This window comes from Meles meles, chromosome 2 (assembly GCF_922984935.1).
Source record: "Meles meles chromosome 2, mMelMel3.1 paternal haplotype, whole genome shotgun sequence".
Classification (NCBI taxonomy): domain Eukaryota; kingdom Metazoa; phylum Chordata; class Mammalia; order Carnivora; family Mustelidae; genus Meles; species Meles meles.
In genome coordinates this window covers 191,460,144-191,476,734 of record NC_060067.1, presented here as the reverse complement: position 1 = coordinate 191,476,734, position 16,591 = coordinate 191,460,144, and the positions used below count along the sequence as shown (strand labels likewise).

The 16,591-nt window shown below is 51.3% G+C and overlaps 1 protein-coding gene across 4 annotated transcripts in view; it reads left to right on the top strand.

The window, feature by feature from the left end:
- Positions 1 to 12,634, top strand: part of PRAG1 (PEAK1 related, kinase-activating pseudokinase 1) — a 47,408-nt gene extending 34,774 nt beyond the window's left edge. For all 4 annotated transcript variants that reach the window (XM_045997531.1, XM_045997532.1, XM_045997530.1 and 1 more), the window contains 2 exons: positions 4,319 to 5,076; positions 11,315 to 12,634. In XM_045997531.1, coding sequence (XP_045853487.1) covers positions 4,319 to 5,076; positions 11,315 to 12,508 — 1,952 coding nt within the window. In that variant the 3' untranslated portion in view covers positions 12,509 to 12,634. The remainder of the gene's footprint in view (positions 1 to 4,318; positions 5,077 to 11,314) is intronic.
- The last annotated feature ends 3,957 nt before the right edge of the window (positions 12,635 to 16,591 follow it).

The window sequence follows — 16,591 nt, the reverse complement described above, 5'->3', positions numbered from 1 at the left end:
CAAAAATCCACATATAACTTCTGCCTCCCCAGAAATGTTAACTACGAATAGCCTGCTGTTGACCAGAAGCCTGATAATGTGAAGAATCAACTCACACATATGTTGTATGTTGTAGGTATTATATACGGCATTCTTACAGTACAGGAAGCTGGAGAAAGGAAAATCATAAGGAAAAGAAAATACATGTACAGTACAGTACTGTATTTATTTTAAAAAAGAAAACACTTATAAGTGGACCCATTCATTCTGACCCCATGTTGCTCAAGGGTCAGCTGCAGTAAGAATGTAGCTGCTATGTTGCCTAGAGCCACGTTCATGAGGAGGGTCCCCCGTGAGACACTGAGGAAACCGATGGAATCAGAGTGGGTCTATGGGGTGCCCTCTGGTCCCGTAGCAAATAGGTGCTGCTTGTTTCATGATGGAGGAATTGCAGTTTCGTCGAGAAGGGCCGCACGTTGACATCTCTTTCGGAGGAGCCCTAGGAATGCTACCAGCTGAGCTATTATGTGGACCTGGGTGCCCGGGGCTCTCAGAGTGAAGGATGGGCTTCTCAGTAGTTGTGGTTCCAAATCTGCAGGAGAACTTCAAGAAACCGGAAGGAAGGAAAGGGAAAGAAGAAGAAAGGAAGGAAGGAAGGAAGGAAGGAAGAAAGAGAGGGAGGAGGGAGGAAAAGAAAAGAAGAAAGAAAGAAGGAAAAGAAAGAAGAAAGAGAAAGAAAGAAAAGAAAAGAAAAAAGAAAAGACCTTAAGGATGCCTCTTGTTGGAAGGTGGTTGTGCCTGTTATAGAATTAGGCAATTTTTTTTTTTTAACCTCAAAATCACCGTATGTGTACAAAATCCCCAATTATATGGGTGAGGTGCACATTTCGGGTAAGCCTCACTTCCCTGGATGAGGTTTGGGTGACGGCACCCTGCCCTGCTGGGGACGTGTGTGGCCGGGGGTCACTTGCAGTCAGTGCCATCTGCTAGTACGCACTTTGTTCGGTGACAGACATATAGCATCTAAGAAACAAAGAAAAATGAACCGTTCTCCACCTAATACCCGGTCCTCCTTCCAGATTTACCTATAGATCTGATCAAAGCCACACAGGAAAGCAAGGGAACACCCTGGGGGTAAGGGAGAAAATCGCTTCCTTCCCCCTGCCTGAACACTCAAGTTATTTTCGGTGCAGAAGCAGAACCTCTCGATTCTCTTTGGTAATCTAGGGAATAAAGTGTTACAGATTTTATTTTATTTTATTTTTTTTAAGATTCCTGCTATCCCCACAGATTGAGGCAGCTGAGGGAGGTAGAGATCAAAGAAACCGTGGAAGGGAGAGAGCCCTCTGTCTAGTGGTATTTTATTTCCAGGGCAGCTTTGAGACAAAACGCTTGTTGGGAGGGGTTGAAAATGGAGGAAGTGGTCAAAATTATAGACTATTCCCTGCTGGAAGGGACCTCCACCGTGATACCATTCGGTCAGTTTTTAAATGAGGGAACTCAGTCGGGTGAGGGCAACAGCAAGTCCGGGGCTGGTCCTGCTGTCCACCCTCAGACCACAGTTGAGGCAGAAAAGGCGGTGAAGAGGGCGTCACGGAGAGCTATACAGGGAGGCAAGGAGGCAAGGATGGGGAAATAGTACAGGGCTTAATGCGGCAGTGAGCCCAGAAATTGATTTGTCAGACACATCCCAGCCAGCAGGGCTGGGGACCAGAAGGAGTCCTCTCCATAGGCAGGCTGTCCCTGTCCCTGGAGACACTGATTCAAGCATTGACCAGAGACTCTGATCACACGCTCCCTGCCTCCCCATATCCCCCTACCCCGCGTCTGTTGATAACAAACGGAGAACCTGGCACTTAGACCCATTCTGCTGTCCAGAAAGCAGAAAGGCCAGAAGATGGACCGTTTTCCTCCTGGCTGCCCTCCTGCTCATCACCTGGGAACCTGATGGCTAAGGCTTAGTGTCCTTTGAGAGCCACATATGTAAGGGGTCTCGCTTTTCCATTTTTCAGCCCAGGAGCTAGCGAGGGATCCTCCCCCGGCTCTCTCAGCCTCTGCTAGAGGGAGGAAGTGAGTGGACCACCCTGGCCTTCTGCTGCCCCCACTGCTGGCTGCACCCTTGAGAGGAGAAATGTTCCTTCCTGGAGAGCGTGGGGTAGGGGACACATAGAACCCAGGGATTCAGAACCTGCTGAGATCAACTGCGCTCACGGTCTCCGGTCCTCTGGCTGCCTGGCTCTCGCTTGCTCTGCTTCTGACTGTGGGGGGAGGTACATGGTGTGTAGAATTGACTGGCCTGACCGTGTGCCGCTGCTGCTTGGTTTATCACCAACCTGGCCTCCTGCAAGGGTATAAATCAGTCACGCAGGCTTGCTGGCCGGGGCCCCACCTGTCATTAGCAACGCAGGGTGATGTGGGAAGGAAAACTGACGGTGATCTTGATAAGCAACTGGGCAGCAGGAGTGCTTGCTTCGTGCAGACGCGGGAGCGTGAGAAGCACTGTGCTTTCCCTGGGGTCTGCGAGGAGAGACAGCAGAGCCCGGGAAGGTTCTGATGTGGAGCCCGATGGCCTCACTGTGCTGTGTGGGCTTCTCTCCGCACGAGCCTGTTGGTTCCCAGCTCCTGTGTTCATCAAGCTGCCTGCATCTCCCTTACCCTGCAGTGAGCTTTGCATCGGGGGTTGTCCTGGACAGGAGGCCCCCACTGCTGGCTCCCTGACCGCTGTCATTGGCGAAGCTGCGGAATCGATGTCAGTGCCTGTGCTGCCCAGGGCCGGGGGAGCCCTGAGGATGTGTGTGTGCCCCTTGCTTCCGAGAGGGACCCTTCTCCCTATGGAGTGTCCCGAGTAAGGAGACCCTGTGTTGATCGGAAGGGCCTGGCGCCCGTGCTTGTCCCTCGGGGGCCCCTTCTGGCCCCACTTTGGATGGGGAAAGCAGAGGGGGACTCAGTGTGGGCACAGAAAGTTGTTGACGCTGCGGGAGCAGCCCTGGAGGGATTGTGCGCGTCGACGCAGAGCTCCTAGTTTGCTTCCTTGGGGGCCTTTCCCTGCACGCCCGGGCCCCACGTGTTTGTCACAGCTCTTGCGATCCGGTCATGCTGCTGAGGTGGGGAGAGGTGCAGAGGGACACTGCGTGCCCTGCCCTTAGGATGACACGGTTGGGGGAACTCCAGCAGGGGCTCATGTCCCCATGCTGTGTCCTTGAATGGAAGACCCGTATTGCTCCCACATTTTAACCTTCGGGATCCCAGGAGGCATTTTATGACCTGTGAATACGGTGAGTGCTAATGTTACTGCCCTCAAAGCTGCTATCGCAAGAGTGGGGACACCCTCCAGTCGGCTCTGAGAGTGAAGGAAATGAGGACTATTTCCGTTTGCCCCTTTCTGGGCCCAGTGCTGCTGCCTTTTTTCCTGCCTGTTTTTACCTGAACTCTTGTTTCATTGGGAAAACTCCATTTTCTACACTGACACGAAGAGTGAAGTCCAGTTTTCGTCCTGCCTAGACTGCCCTCCAGCTCCCCGTCTGTGATGCTTCTGAACATCCCCATGCTCTGGGGTGGGTGAGGGGGCTGAGGCTGTGATGGAGTCCACCACCCTGCCCCCCATCAGGGTCGGCATCCTGTGTGCCCCACTCTGGGAACTGGGTGTCTAGGAAAGACTCGCTTTTCCTTAAGATCTGTTTCTTCATTTAAAAAGTCACATACCTCCACCTTCTAAGAGATTTCTGGGTCCATCCTGCCCCCCAAGGCACCAGGGTATTTGTCAAAACTCATAGAAGTACACACCAAAAAGGGAGAATTCTGCTGTAGGTAAATTTGCCCTCTATTAACCTGACTTTTTAAAAAAAAATCCATTCAAAGCAAACATTAAGGTTTGCTGTTGTCATTTGGGCATTGCTTGCAAAACATTGGAAACAACCTAAGTGTCCATCATGAGGGGATCAGTTAGCTAAATTATGATACTTGCATAGAATGATATATTATGGGATCACTGTTAAAAAGAATTAGAATAGATCTGTACCTCTGGTGTGAAATACCTTCTTTGAGTAAACGTGTGCTGTGCATTTGTTTGGGTCATTTGGCAAATCTCTGGAAGGATCCCTGGAAATTGCCAGCAGTGGTTTCCTCTGATGAGGGAGCCTGGGTGCTAAGGGACGGAAGGAAGGAGGAGGAGGAAGACTTCACTGGCACTGTATACCTTTCTTGCATTGTAAATTTTGTTCATTGTGCATCTGTTGTCTGTAAGAAATAGATACAAATAAAATAAATTGCTTTGACTGCAGGGTCCCCTAACTGAGTGTCATTGGCCTCTAGCCTGATTGTTGCTGTTTCTCTGTTTCAGGCCCTTCGTCTGAGCCAGCGCACTCACCCACCAGCAGTGGGAAGAAGCTCTTTGCTCCTGTTCCCTTCCCTTCAGGCTCCACTGAGGATGTGTCCCCCAGCAGCCCGCTCCAGCCCCCGCCTCTCCCCCAGAAGAAGTTAGTGAGCCGGGCAGCCTCTTCCCCTGATGGCTTCTTCTGGACCCAAGGGTCCCCCAAGCCAAGAACGGCAAGTCCCAAGCTGAACCTCAGCCACTCAGAAACCAATGTCTGCACCCACGAAGATCCCCACTTCAGCTACTCCTCAAGCCCTGGGAGCCGCCATCATCCGATCTTCTCCTCTTCTGAGCCCCTGGAGAAAACATTCAGAAGCAACGGCCACTGGGTGCCAGCGCCAGGGCTGGCGGGTAGCAAGAGCAGCTGCGGGAGCCCCAGCCTCCGGTGCAGAGGGGTGCCCTCGGCCTCATCCTCCCAGCTGAGCGTGTCCAGCCAGGCGTCTGCCAGCAGCACCCAGCTCCAGTTCCACAGCCTGCTGAGCAGCATCAGCAGCAAGGAGGGCACCTATGCCAAGCTCGGGGGGCTCTACGCGCAGTCCCTGGTCCGCCTCGCGGCCAAGTGTGAGGACCTCTTCATGGGCGGCCAGAAAAAGGAGCTGCACTTCAACGAGAATAACTGGTCGCTCTTCAAACTGACCTGTAACAAGCCCTGTTGTGACTCGGGGGATGCCATCTACTACTGTGCCACCTGCTCTGAGGACCCCGGCAGCACCTATGCTGTGAAAGTAGGTACCAACCCACCCCCCTCCTTCCATTCTGCACAGCCATCTGGCCCCGGCTGCGACAGGGCTGCAGCTCGAGCGAGTTCTCTCACAGCCCAGGCTGCCAGAGCAGGCTCAAAGCCAGAGTTCTTGCTAACACTTAGTGCTCACCGATTTCTTGCTCAGCCCAGCCCAGGACACTGTGTGGGAAGATCTGTAGTGTGAACGTGACATTCCTCCTCTGCGTTTGGGAGTATCCTCCTCTGCCCATGTGTTCTAGTTGGATTAGGGAGACAAGTTGTCTTTTTTTTTTTTTAATATTTTATTTATTTATTTGACAGAGAGAAAGAGATCACAAGTAGGCAGAGAGGCAGGCAGAGAGAGGGGAGGAAGCAGGCTCCCTGCTGAGCAGAGAGCCCGACGCGGGGCTCGATCCCAGGACCCTGGGATCATGACCTGAGCCGAAGGCAGAGGTTTTAACCCACTGAGCCACCCAGGCACCCCGACAAGTTGTCTTTTTAAGGCAGCAGAGAGTTCATTGCATTCACTTATTCATCAGGTTTTTACAGAGTGCCAGTAGTGTGCCAGGTGTTTTGTAAAGGTCTGAGTAGACAGAGGTGAACATAAGGTTCCTCTGGAGCTTGTAATCTAGGAAGGGAGACAGCCACTGAAGATACTGTTCTGCACGTGTTAGAGCTGGAGAGAGCCAGGCCTAAGCATCAACTTGAGCAATAAGAGTAATTGTATCGATTAAGCATTTGCTCAGCAACAAGCCTCTTGGGTGTATTCACTCCATGACCGCACACTGTCACAATGCAAATGGGCTTTACAGATGGGGGATGGGAGGCACAAAATGATTAAGTAATCTGCCCACAGCTAGCCAGCAGCTGAGATGGCTGCGAACGGTACTTTGTTTTTGCCTCCAACACCTCTGCTACCATCCTGTCAGTTAAGAAAAGGAAGTTCTGAGAAGTTAAGAGACTAGCCCAAGGTAACACAGCTCTTGAATCTTTGCCACCGGATCAGGGCTATTGCGAAGGAGAAAGAGAGCACAAGCAGGGGGAGCAGCAAGGAAAGGGGGAGGGCAAAGCAGGCTCCCGGCTGAGCAGAAAGCCTAATGTGGGACTTGATCCCAGGATCCTGGGTTCAACCCTAGCCGAAGGCAGATGCTTCACTGACTGTGCCATTCAGGTGCCCCATGGTTTTTAAATTTCTTTCTTTCTTTCATTCATTCATTCTTTCTTTCTTTTAAGATTGTATTTATTTATTTGACAGGGATCACAAGCAGACAGAGAGGCAGGCAGAGAGAGAGAAGGGGAAGCAGGCTCCCTGCCAAGCAGAGAGCCCGATGCGGGACTCAATCCCAGGATCCTGAGATCATGACCTGAGCTGAAGGCAGAGGCTTAACCCACTAATTAGGGACCTGTGTTAAAAACCCAGGTGCCCGGTTTTTATATTTCTGAGAGCTTGTCATGTGTACTTGGATATCTAGGCCCTCCTATGGTAATGCAGAGTTAGCCCCGTTCTCTGAAGGACAATGCAGAACATCCAGCTTTCCTCCTTATTTCATTAGAAATGTAAACCATAAGGAGACAGAAGCTAGGCTCCCGCCCTCTAAGGAAGGCAGTCCCCGGGTGTCCGATTTGACTTTGCCAGAGACTTGGCAGCTCAAGGACTATCTCAGTCATGTATGAGAAGGAAATTCGGAGAACAGATTCAAATATTCAGAGTCTAGGGAACAACGGCATCAATTTGCAAGCGCGCCGGGCCGGGTAATTGTGGGGTGGGGGCTTTTGGAACATCCTTTCCCACGTGCAGCTGTTCCACTTCATTAACGCCGCAGTCTAGACGGAATTCAGTCATCTGGACACCATGGGCCGGAGCGGGCCCCCTCCCGTGCCGCTGCCTCCCCATCCGCAGCTCACTTCATCTGTGGCTGGGAAGCAGGAGCCTGGTGCCGAGTCCCCAAGAGCAAAAGCAGGCTCGCACCTGCTCCCACGAGATGCCGGGCCCCCTGTTTATGGGCTCAGTGCCCTGCAGCAGCCGGGAGATTAAAGCCAGCTCTCGGAGCCCTGCTCTGGGAGTATGCGGCAGTAGGGGAAAAAGAAAAAAAAAATCATCAGCTGTGTGCAAGTTTCTGGAGCTGCTTTATTCCTCAGTCAGCTCCGACTCCAGTTTGGTAATTAGGGACCCATGTTAAGCCAGCTGGGCCTTCTTTACTTAACAAACGTGACTTCGCCCAGATTTTTAACTGCGAATGAGGCTGTGGCTCCGAAGTTAAAAGCGAGACTTGGCTTAGCAGAACGTTTGAAATTGGAGCTGAACCAAAGGTTTGTGTGGTCTTGCACCAAAACCCAAGCGCAAACTCTCTGAAGATGAGGTGGAGGGGTGGGGGGTGGAGAGGAAGCCTCCCTGCCCCGCACCCCTTCCTCTACCCACCCCCACCGTGCAGTGCTATGAAATCCATCTCGGGGGCGCCTGTCCAAGCCGCCCGACCTTCGCACTGTGCTGACTCGCCCATGCGGGGGCAGCGAGGAAGCCGAGGGTCCTAGCAGAGGACTAGCTCGCTGAATTTGAAATGCATCCAGCCCTGTTGCCATTTACTCTGCTCCTTCATTTACATGTCTGTGCAAGCTGTCCGCGTGTTTGCTGGGCCCCGGCCTTTGATAGCCTTGAGAAAAGGGCTCCTTGGAAACAGTTCCCAGGCCCTGGCCAGCTGCACCCTCCAGGTTTGTACAGTAACCCCCCAGTCAGCTCTAGGTTGCGTCACCACGTGGCTCCAGCCAGACCTGTAGAGCAATCACCATGGCAACCTTTTCCAGTGATTGCTCACCCTGGGCCAGGCACTGTGCTAGGAGCCACACCTGCCTTGTGTCATGGGCCTCTGGGGAGAAGGGACCTATCACAGTCCTGACTGCAGAGGAGAAACCAGACTGAGACACACCAGGTCAGTCCTCATTACTTGTGGATTCTGTATTTTTGAATCCACTCTCTATAATTTATTTGTAACCCCAAACCCTTTTCTGTGGTCGCTGCACGCACAGAGTTCGGGGAGATTTGAGTCACCCGATGGACGAATTCCCCGCCGGGGTTCGACAAGGCAAGGCCCTGGCTTCCTGTCTCAGTGCTCACCTGTTAACTAGGGTCATTGCTGTGGTCTCTCGATGGCCTCGTTCTTCCCACGTCTGTGTTTTGTGTTGATGATTTCACTGTTGAAAATGACCAAGCTAGGCACTGCAGTCCTGTGTGGGGTTCCCGGGTGCTAGAGGGCTGTGGTGTGGCCCTGGGAGAGTGTTCGATAAGCTTCGTTTGGGCCTGAGTTAGGTGCTGTCTACCCTGAGTTCTTGGTTAACGAATCAGCACTACCAGCTGCTAAACAGTCTTTAAACAGAAACACCCACAAAATGAGGTTCTGTACTGGCGAGTTGGCAAATATCCCATGACCGGACGCTTGTCAGAACTTTGCCTTCTGTTTCGCTTCAGAGCACTGGGTCAGTGTTCATTTGTATGGTGTTTGTGGCTACTCAAATCACTGCTAGTGTTTGCAGAGCTCGGAGGTGAGACCAGGTCTTTTCCACTCCCGCCGCGGGAACACATCTCACTTGTACAGTCTTAGGCAAATCATTTAACCCCTCGGAGCCTCTGTTTCCTCTTCCGAAGCAGCATCTGCCTCATCTTTCCTCTTCGGGTTGTCTGAGATATAATGAGACACTGTGTGAAAAATGCTTGGTGGGCACAGGGTCTCACACGTGCTAGCAGGAGGCTGCTATCTGGTGGCCGAGAAGCACTCACAGGAGAGTGACCTCGACAGGTCCGTGTACCATAGTTGGGATCGAGATGTGAGACCACTTTTCAAGGACTGTAAATTCCCTTTCTTTCTTTCTTTTCTTTTTTTTCTTTTTTTGGGAAGAGTTTTTAAAGTTTATTTATTTGAGAGGAAGAGATTGAGAGAGAGCAAGCAGTGGGGAGGGGCAGCGGGAGAGGGACAAGGGGCTTGATCCCGGGATCCCGGTATCATGACCTGAGCCGACAAATGATGTTCCAGCAACTGGGCCACCCAGGTGCCCCCTCCCTTCCCTTAATAATGTTTCAGAAGACTTCCACTTAGAAACCAAATACAGTTGGGTGGGCTGGAATGAAGAGTCTGCAACAGAGCCCCTCAGGTATGTGTTCCAGAATCATTTCTGTTAGTGTAACAGGGAGCAGTGTCTGGGAGAAAAACGTGCTGCCATTTGGTTTCCGTTTTACTTCTGTAAGAGAGAGAGGACTACACGAGGGTGTCCCCTCCCTTCTTCCCCTCTGCCCATTACCGTTTTTAAAAGTTTCCTCAGAGGCTGGACTCTGTTACGCTGAGGTTTGTACAGCCGCAGTCCCAGTAAGTCTCTGGGAGAAGACGCTGGCTGCAGGACTCCTGAAGATGTCCCTCCCCCCTTTAGCAGATGGCACTTCACAGACACACCTGTGATCCCTCGTGTGCGGCAACACAGCAGCCCAAGGGGTTATCCTGGGTCATCTGCAGGATGATAAGTTACAGGTAGAGGCGAGGGGCCTCTCTCTGCAAGCCTGCACACCGATCGCCACCTTGCCATAAAGCGTGGCCGAGGCTGCACCATATCCTTTGGAGAGAGTGGACCGCAGACCATCTTCTGCCCCTTTCCTGTCATTACAGGGAAATTGGGGCCTGACCGAGGGCCATGATGTCTGGCTCGAGACCCTCCGGTTGTGGCAGCCGGAGGAGAATGAGCGTTGCTCAAGATGCTCTGGTGGCTGGCGCTGTCATTAGTATTGGACGATGTTTGAGGGGCAGGGGAGAGGCGGTCGTGGGGTTCCCCAGAGGAGCTCAAGATCACCTGCTTGTTTATTCCTACCTTCAGTTTCGAGGGTGCCTTGGGCACGTTGGCATCCCTAACCTTGGAGAGCTTTCTGTTTTCTTTGGGCTCTGGGACTCAGCCTCAGAGGCTATAGCGTGCGGCTTCCGTATAGCAGTGCCAATAAAATCGGCTGGCCCCGCAGGCCGTGGCAGCTCTCAGGCCTGGCATATTTACCTGGCTAGAGAAACCGGGGCAGCCCGAGGGACCTGGGCCACATCCTCGGGGGGACTGCTTCTGTCTCTGAGATTCCCTAAGAAGGGAGCACCACCATGGTCAGACATACTCGATGTCAGGTAGCTGCCATCGGGTGCGAGGGATGGGCAGTCAGGCTGACAGCCTCGTATGATCCTGTCTGGCTTCCTGAAAACTTGTCCAGGCCACACCATGAGCAGACAGATGACTTCCTACTGAGGAACCCCACTCCTGCTGGGTTGTATATGAATTTCATGTTTAACTTTTTTTTCAAAAGATTTATTTAGTTTAGAGAGAGAATGAACAAGAGGGGAAAGTGGTTGTGGTGTGTGGGGGGGGGGCAGAGGGGAGAGAAAGCATTGCAAGTAGACTTCCTGCTGAGCACGGAGCCCAACTTGGGCTAGATCCCAGGACCCTGAGATCACGTCCTGAGCTGAAATTAAGAGTCATCTACTTAACGGATTGCGCCACCCAGGCACCCCTATGTTTAACTTCTAAAGAGATTGCCAAACGGTGTTCCAAAGTGATGGCACCATTTTCCACTCCACGAGCAGTCCATGAGGGCTCCCATTTTTCTACATCCTTATAGACACTTGTTACTGTCTGTCGTTCTTATTATAGACGTTCTAGTGGGCGTCACCTAGAAGCTCACTGTGGTTTTGATTTGCATCTCCCTAATGACTCCTGATACTGAGCATCTTCTAAATGCCCGTGGCCACTTATATATGTCTTTGGTAAAATGCCTATTAATATCTTTTGCTCCCTTTTGATTGGGTACCGTATCAACTAATTGTTGAGTTGTCAGAGTTTTTTGTTCAGTTTTACCAAGGAAATCATTTATCAGCTATATATTTTGTAAGTGTTTTCTCCAGCCTGTGACTTCTTTTCCTTTCCTTAATGGGATCTCTAGAAGCACAAAAGCAGAATTTTTATCATTATCTACTTTTTTTCTTTGGTGGACCATGCCTTTGGTGTGGTATCTGACGACTCCTTGACCAGCCCAGAGTCTCAAAGATCCCTGTGTTTTCTTTGAAAATGCACATTTTGAGCTCATATGCCTAAGTCATCGTGATCCATTGCATGTACAGATAAGGGTTTCAGTTCACCTTTTTGTAGATGGATCCCCAAATGTCCCAACACCATTTGTTGAACAGGATGATGGAGTCCCCTCCTGACCTGACTTTGCCTTTTCCCTGCAGATCTGCAAAACCCCTGAGCCCAAGACAGCCTCCTACTGCAGCCCTTCTGTGCCCGTCCATTTCAACATCCAGCAGGACTGTGGCCACTTTGTCGCCTCGGTGCCCTCCAGCATGCTCACCAGTCCAGATGCACCCAAGGACCCTCTGCCTGCACCGCCCTCACACCCCCCTGCCCAGGAGCAGGACTGCGTGGTGGTCATCACCCCAGAGGTGCCCCACCAGACCGCCTCTGACTTTGTGCGGGACTCGGCCACCAGCCATCAGTCGGAACCCGAGGCTTACGAGCGGCGAGTGTGCTTCCTGCTTCTGCAGCTCTGCAACGGGCTGGAGCATCTGAAGGAGCACGGCATCATCCACCGGGACCTGTGCCTAGAGAACCTGCTGCTGGTGCATTGCTCCCCGCAGGCCTCCCCTGGCCCCGCCGCGGCCACCCCGACGCCCCCTGTCTCCACGGCCACCTCCAATGCCCCCACCCCCGCCGCAACCCCTTCCCCTGCTGCCGCTCCCTCCCCTTGCCCGGCTGCCGCTCCCCCAGTCGGTGGCACTCCCAGCCTCTCAGCGGCCCCCGCCTGCCAGGACGGGCCCCGTGAGAAGTGCCTGCCCCGCCTCATCATCAGCAACTTCCTGAAGGCCAAGCAGAAGCCAGGTGGCAGCGCCAACCTGCAGCAGAAAAAGAGCCAGGCCCGGCTGGCGCCCGAGATCGTGTCTGCCTCCCAGTACCGCAAGTTCGATGAGTTCCAGACGGGCATCCTCATTTATGAGCTGCTGCACCAGCCCAACCCCTTCGAGGTGCGTGCGCAGCTGCGGGAGCAGGACTACCGGCAGGAAGACCTGCCCCCGCTGCCCTCCCTGTCCCTCTACTCTCCAGGCCTGCAGCAGCTCGCGCACCTGCTGCTGGAGGCCGACCCCATCAAGCGCATCCGCATCGGCGAGGCCAAGCGGGTGCTGCAGTGCCTGCTGTGGGGGCCGCGGCGGGAGCTGGTGGAGCCGCCCGGCGTGTCGGAGGAGCTGCTGTGCGCCACGCTGCACAACTGGATCGACATGAAGCGCGCGCTGATGATGATGAAGTTCGCCGAGAGGGCGGTGGACCGCAGGCGCGGCGTGGAGCTGGAGGACTGGCTGTGCTGCCAGTATCTGGCGTCCGCCGAGCCCGGGGCCCTCCTACAGTCGCTGAAGCTCCTGCAGCTTCTGTGAGCGCAGCCCCCGGCCCCGCCCTTGGGCTGCCCGCTTCCCTGCCTGACCCAACCCCGCCCCCCAACGCCCCACCTTGCCTTGGACACACCTGCCTGCCCCCTGGGAAATGGTACAGACGACTGTCAGACTTGGATGTAATATATATATAAAATATCTAAATCTGAAAGACGGCGGCTGTCATTCATTGCCAACTCTGGCCTCTCCTCCATTTCCCCCAAGTTTCCTCCTACAATTATGTCCACTTCTGGCTCAGCACCAGGGCCTGGGGACCGTTCTGCCAACAGAGCAGAGCCTGTACTCTGGCTTGGCTGCTTCATCATGGGATCCATTCACTCTGATCAAATGGCTATTTTAAAAATATAACAAAAAAACATTTTGAAAAAAAATGGGGGATGGAGTCATTAGCAAAGCTCTTTTATTGCCAAGTGCACTGGTGCGTTAATATCTTGGTGGGTTACATTGCATCTAAGCCTCTGAGCAGTGACTTCAAGATATCTCACACTTCTCCTGAGATACAGAGGCAGGCCACTCCGCTGTGGCAGGCCACATGCCCCCAGGCGTGTGAGCACCACTTAACCTTCCCTGCTCCCCTCCTCACCCAGCAGTCTCTTGGAAAGAATCCGGACTCAACTATGAGCCCAGCAGAGATCCAGAACTCAACCCCACTGCTCCAGGTCCGTTTCCAGTGTGCTAAAGGGGTTGCCCTTTGTATCGGTCTGAGTCCTGGCTGGATTGGAATCCACCCCACATGGTTCAAGTGAAGAAACTCTAACGGGGCCACTTAGAGAGGCATGGGCATGGTTAAGAGCAAAAAGAAAAAGATGAGGCAGAAGCAGGGGCTGAGGTGGGAGAACCAGCTATTCACCCTCCCTTTCCGACCTGTCATCCCCAGGTCAAGCCCAAGGGGGGCTCAGGGATGGAGTTGGTGGGAATGGCCTCCGCCAGGAAGGGAATGGGGAAGGATGGGCTGGGGGAGACGGGATAGGCAACATGCTGCCTTTTCCTTCAATTATGATAGAGAACAGAGGTGCCAGAATAAAACAGGTGTCCCTGCTCCCAGACCAGTAGTCTCCCTGCTGTCCTAAGCTCCATTCAGTTTCCATCTGTAAAACTCCTGTATTCAACACGCTTACTGGCCCCTACTCCCTACCATAGTCAATATTTGTCACTGTGCCTTTAAAGCACATGGAGAAAATTAGGAAGCCCCGGATCTTTCCTCCACAAACTAGACACACAAAATGTTACTAATTACTCATTTGAAGGGAGAAAGCCCCAAGACCCTCGGATTTCTACCTAAAGGGTAATCTTCCACCTTGCGAGCTAATTAATTTCTTAAAACCTTGTTAATAACTATGGACAATTGTAAAACAAATGCAAAGATCTTAATGGATGTCCTAGAAATCTGGGGATGTGGTTAGCAACCAGGACAGGGAAATCTCACAGGTCCTCTTCTGCCTGTTAATTTCACTCCTTTCGGACTGCAGGTAAATATGCCCCCATTTCCCTGTGACAGCCATGAAGACAGGACCTGTGTGGGGCACACTTGTCAACTGTTGCCTGAACATTGAGGAAAGAACTGAATAGGCCAGCTTCCAACTCTATTTATTTTTATTATTTTTTAAAGGTTTTATTTATTTATTTGCCAGAGAGAGAAATCACAAGTAGGCAGAGAGGCAGGCAGAGAGAGAGGAGGAAGCAGGCTCCCTGCGGAGCAGAGAGCCCGAAGCGGGGCTCAATCCCAGGACCCTGAGATCATGACCTGAGCCGAAGGCAGCAGCTTAATCCACTGAGCCACCCAGGCGCCCCCCATCTCTATTTAGACAAGAGAAAAGAGCCTTCGGATGTGGAAATCATTATTCATAGGACCTATCTGTTTCGGGAGCAATATTTTGTCAGTGGTTTATTCTTGGGAATTTTCCAGGCACGCCCTCCACCCTTGATTTGCTGTCTTTGCTTTCTCGTCTTTTCTCACTTCAAGGAAATAAACAATGGGGAGGGAAGAAGCAAACATTCTGCCAAGGGAAGACAGTGCCTCTTGGAAACGCATGTCTCGGGAGGCACATTTTGAATCTCTGAATGAATGATACATTTTTGGATATGCCACCCACTTCAGGAAAAAAATCTGACATTGTGGGAAAGGTTTTAAAACCAAAGTGAATCCAAAGAGAAAGGTGAGAAGTAATTATCGCGATAAAGTCCGATTGAGAAGAATGGTAACAAAGATCAAACCTACTTCTGAGCTGTCAGCCAACGCAGAAAAAGCAGAAAACAGCTGCTTGCAGAATTCTTTGTGGGATGGTAGGAGGCGGTTTAGTTCGTCATGAGGAACAGGCCTTTTCCCAGTGTGTGGTCCTGAAGGGAATTTGTCAAGGATTTCCTTGTTTAAAGACATTGGATAATATCCCCGATGGCAGGGTTTGTTTTTTGTTTTTTGGTTTTTTTAAAAGACATTTTCCTAGACAGGGCAATTTCTTATATTCACTATTGGCAAAATCCAACTGGGTAATATAGTCCCCCCCTGTTTCCATCGGGGGGACTATACGGGATACTTGCCACCCTTCATCTCCATGGGTTGTTGGCTTTCCATAGAGACTACATATTTTCAGTTGGGCGAATAGCGTTAGCCACTCTAAATTCAGGGCTCAACACAATTGGGTTTTGGAGTTTTGCTTTTTTGTTTTTATTTTTTGCCTCAAAATACACCTGCAATGCACAACTTTATCTCCCAGAAAGCTCGAGCGTTAAGTAGATGAATTCCAGAAACAATATTTTGTTCCCTAGGGCTGAGGTTCAGAAACAAACAGGGACTTCGGAATGAGGCCGGGCTCCTAACCCTTGGCTCCTCCACGCTCCTGGCATCTGTACATTCATCGCCTCCTTTTTGCTTGGCTTGAGACCCAGCTACTGGTATTTAAACCTCCAGATTTTTGTTTTTTTTCTCTGCAGCTCTGAGTCAGGTCGCCCCCATATCCTGTTCTCATTTGTAATCTTGGTTGTTAATGGGGCCTTTCCCGTTTTCATGCCAAGATGTGGAATCTTTTTTCTTCTCCTCCCTTCTTTCCTGTAGGCGTCATGAAGCCGTACATCTGAATTATTCTATCTTTGCCAGAAGCAAGATACGCACTTCAGGTGATTACTTATTTATCATAACACGTGGCTCAGATCTAATAAGGCAGGGCTCTGGGGAGCTGCCGTTACCAGTCTGTGTGATACTTCCTGGTTTTCAAGAGCTCGGGGCTGGAGAGATCTCTTTTGCAATATGCACTTGCACACAAACAATTAAAATGATCTCGAAGAGGGAAGACATATGTTACTTTAATGACTTCTCTGAAATCCCTTCTTTAAATATACGGCTAATAAATGAGACAGGCCTTTCCCACTCTGCTGACTATCTATAAATCTTTGAAGATCTCAGGATAAGCTTATTAATCTCATTAAAAGTAGTAGATTTGTCATATAAAACCTGCTTGGCATACTTAATAGAGGGCGATGTGAATGGAATTGATTCATTAGAAACCAAAATTTAACCCGGCTGATGTCATTGCTAAAAATAGAAGACAAGAATAAAATGACTGGGGAAAGTTCCATGGGGCAAATATTTGTTAAGAACAATGACTCTTCTCTTCTCCAGTGCTGATTAATGCGGGTTAAGGGACAGCCAAGGAGACCTACTGCAGACTAAAGATGTTCTGGAAGGACTTGCGCTCTGGAAGTTTACTTAGAAGGTAGCCAGATGGGTTCTGGGGCCTCAGGAAAGGAGTCCAAATTAACCTAAAAATGGTATCATTTATTTAGAGAGAACCGGGATCTGGCCAGAACGTCCATGATCCATTTGGAACCTTCCTGAGAACTGGTTGCTCAGTCTACTCTGATCCATATCTTTTCCTCCCAGAGCTCGACGACACCTGTTCCAGCTTTCTGGAGTCGGGAAGGCAAAGTCGAGTTTACTTGGAAGCTTTCTGCAGGGCAACAAACCAGCTTGGTATTGAATTATACCAGTGGGAATTTGAACATACAGTGTTAGCATACGTTATAAAACGCTGGGTTCACATATTTGTAGATCCTTTCCTAGAAATGAGTATA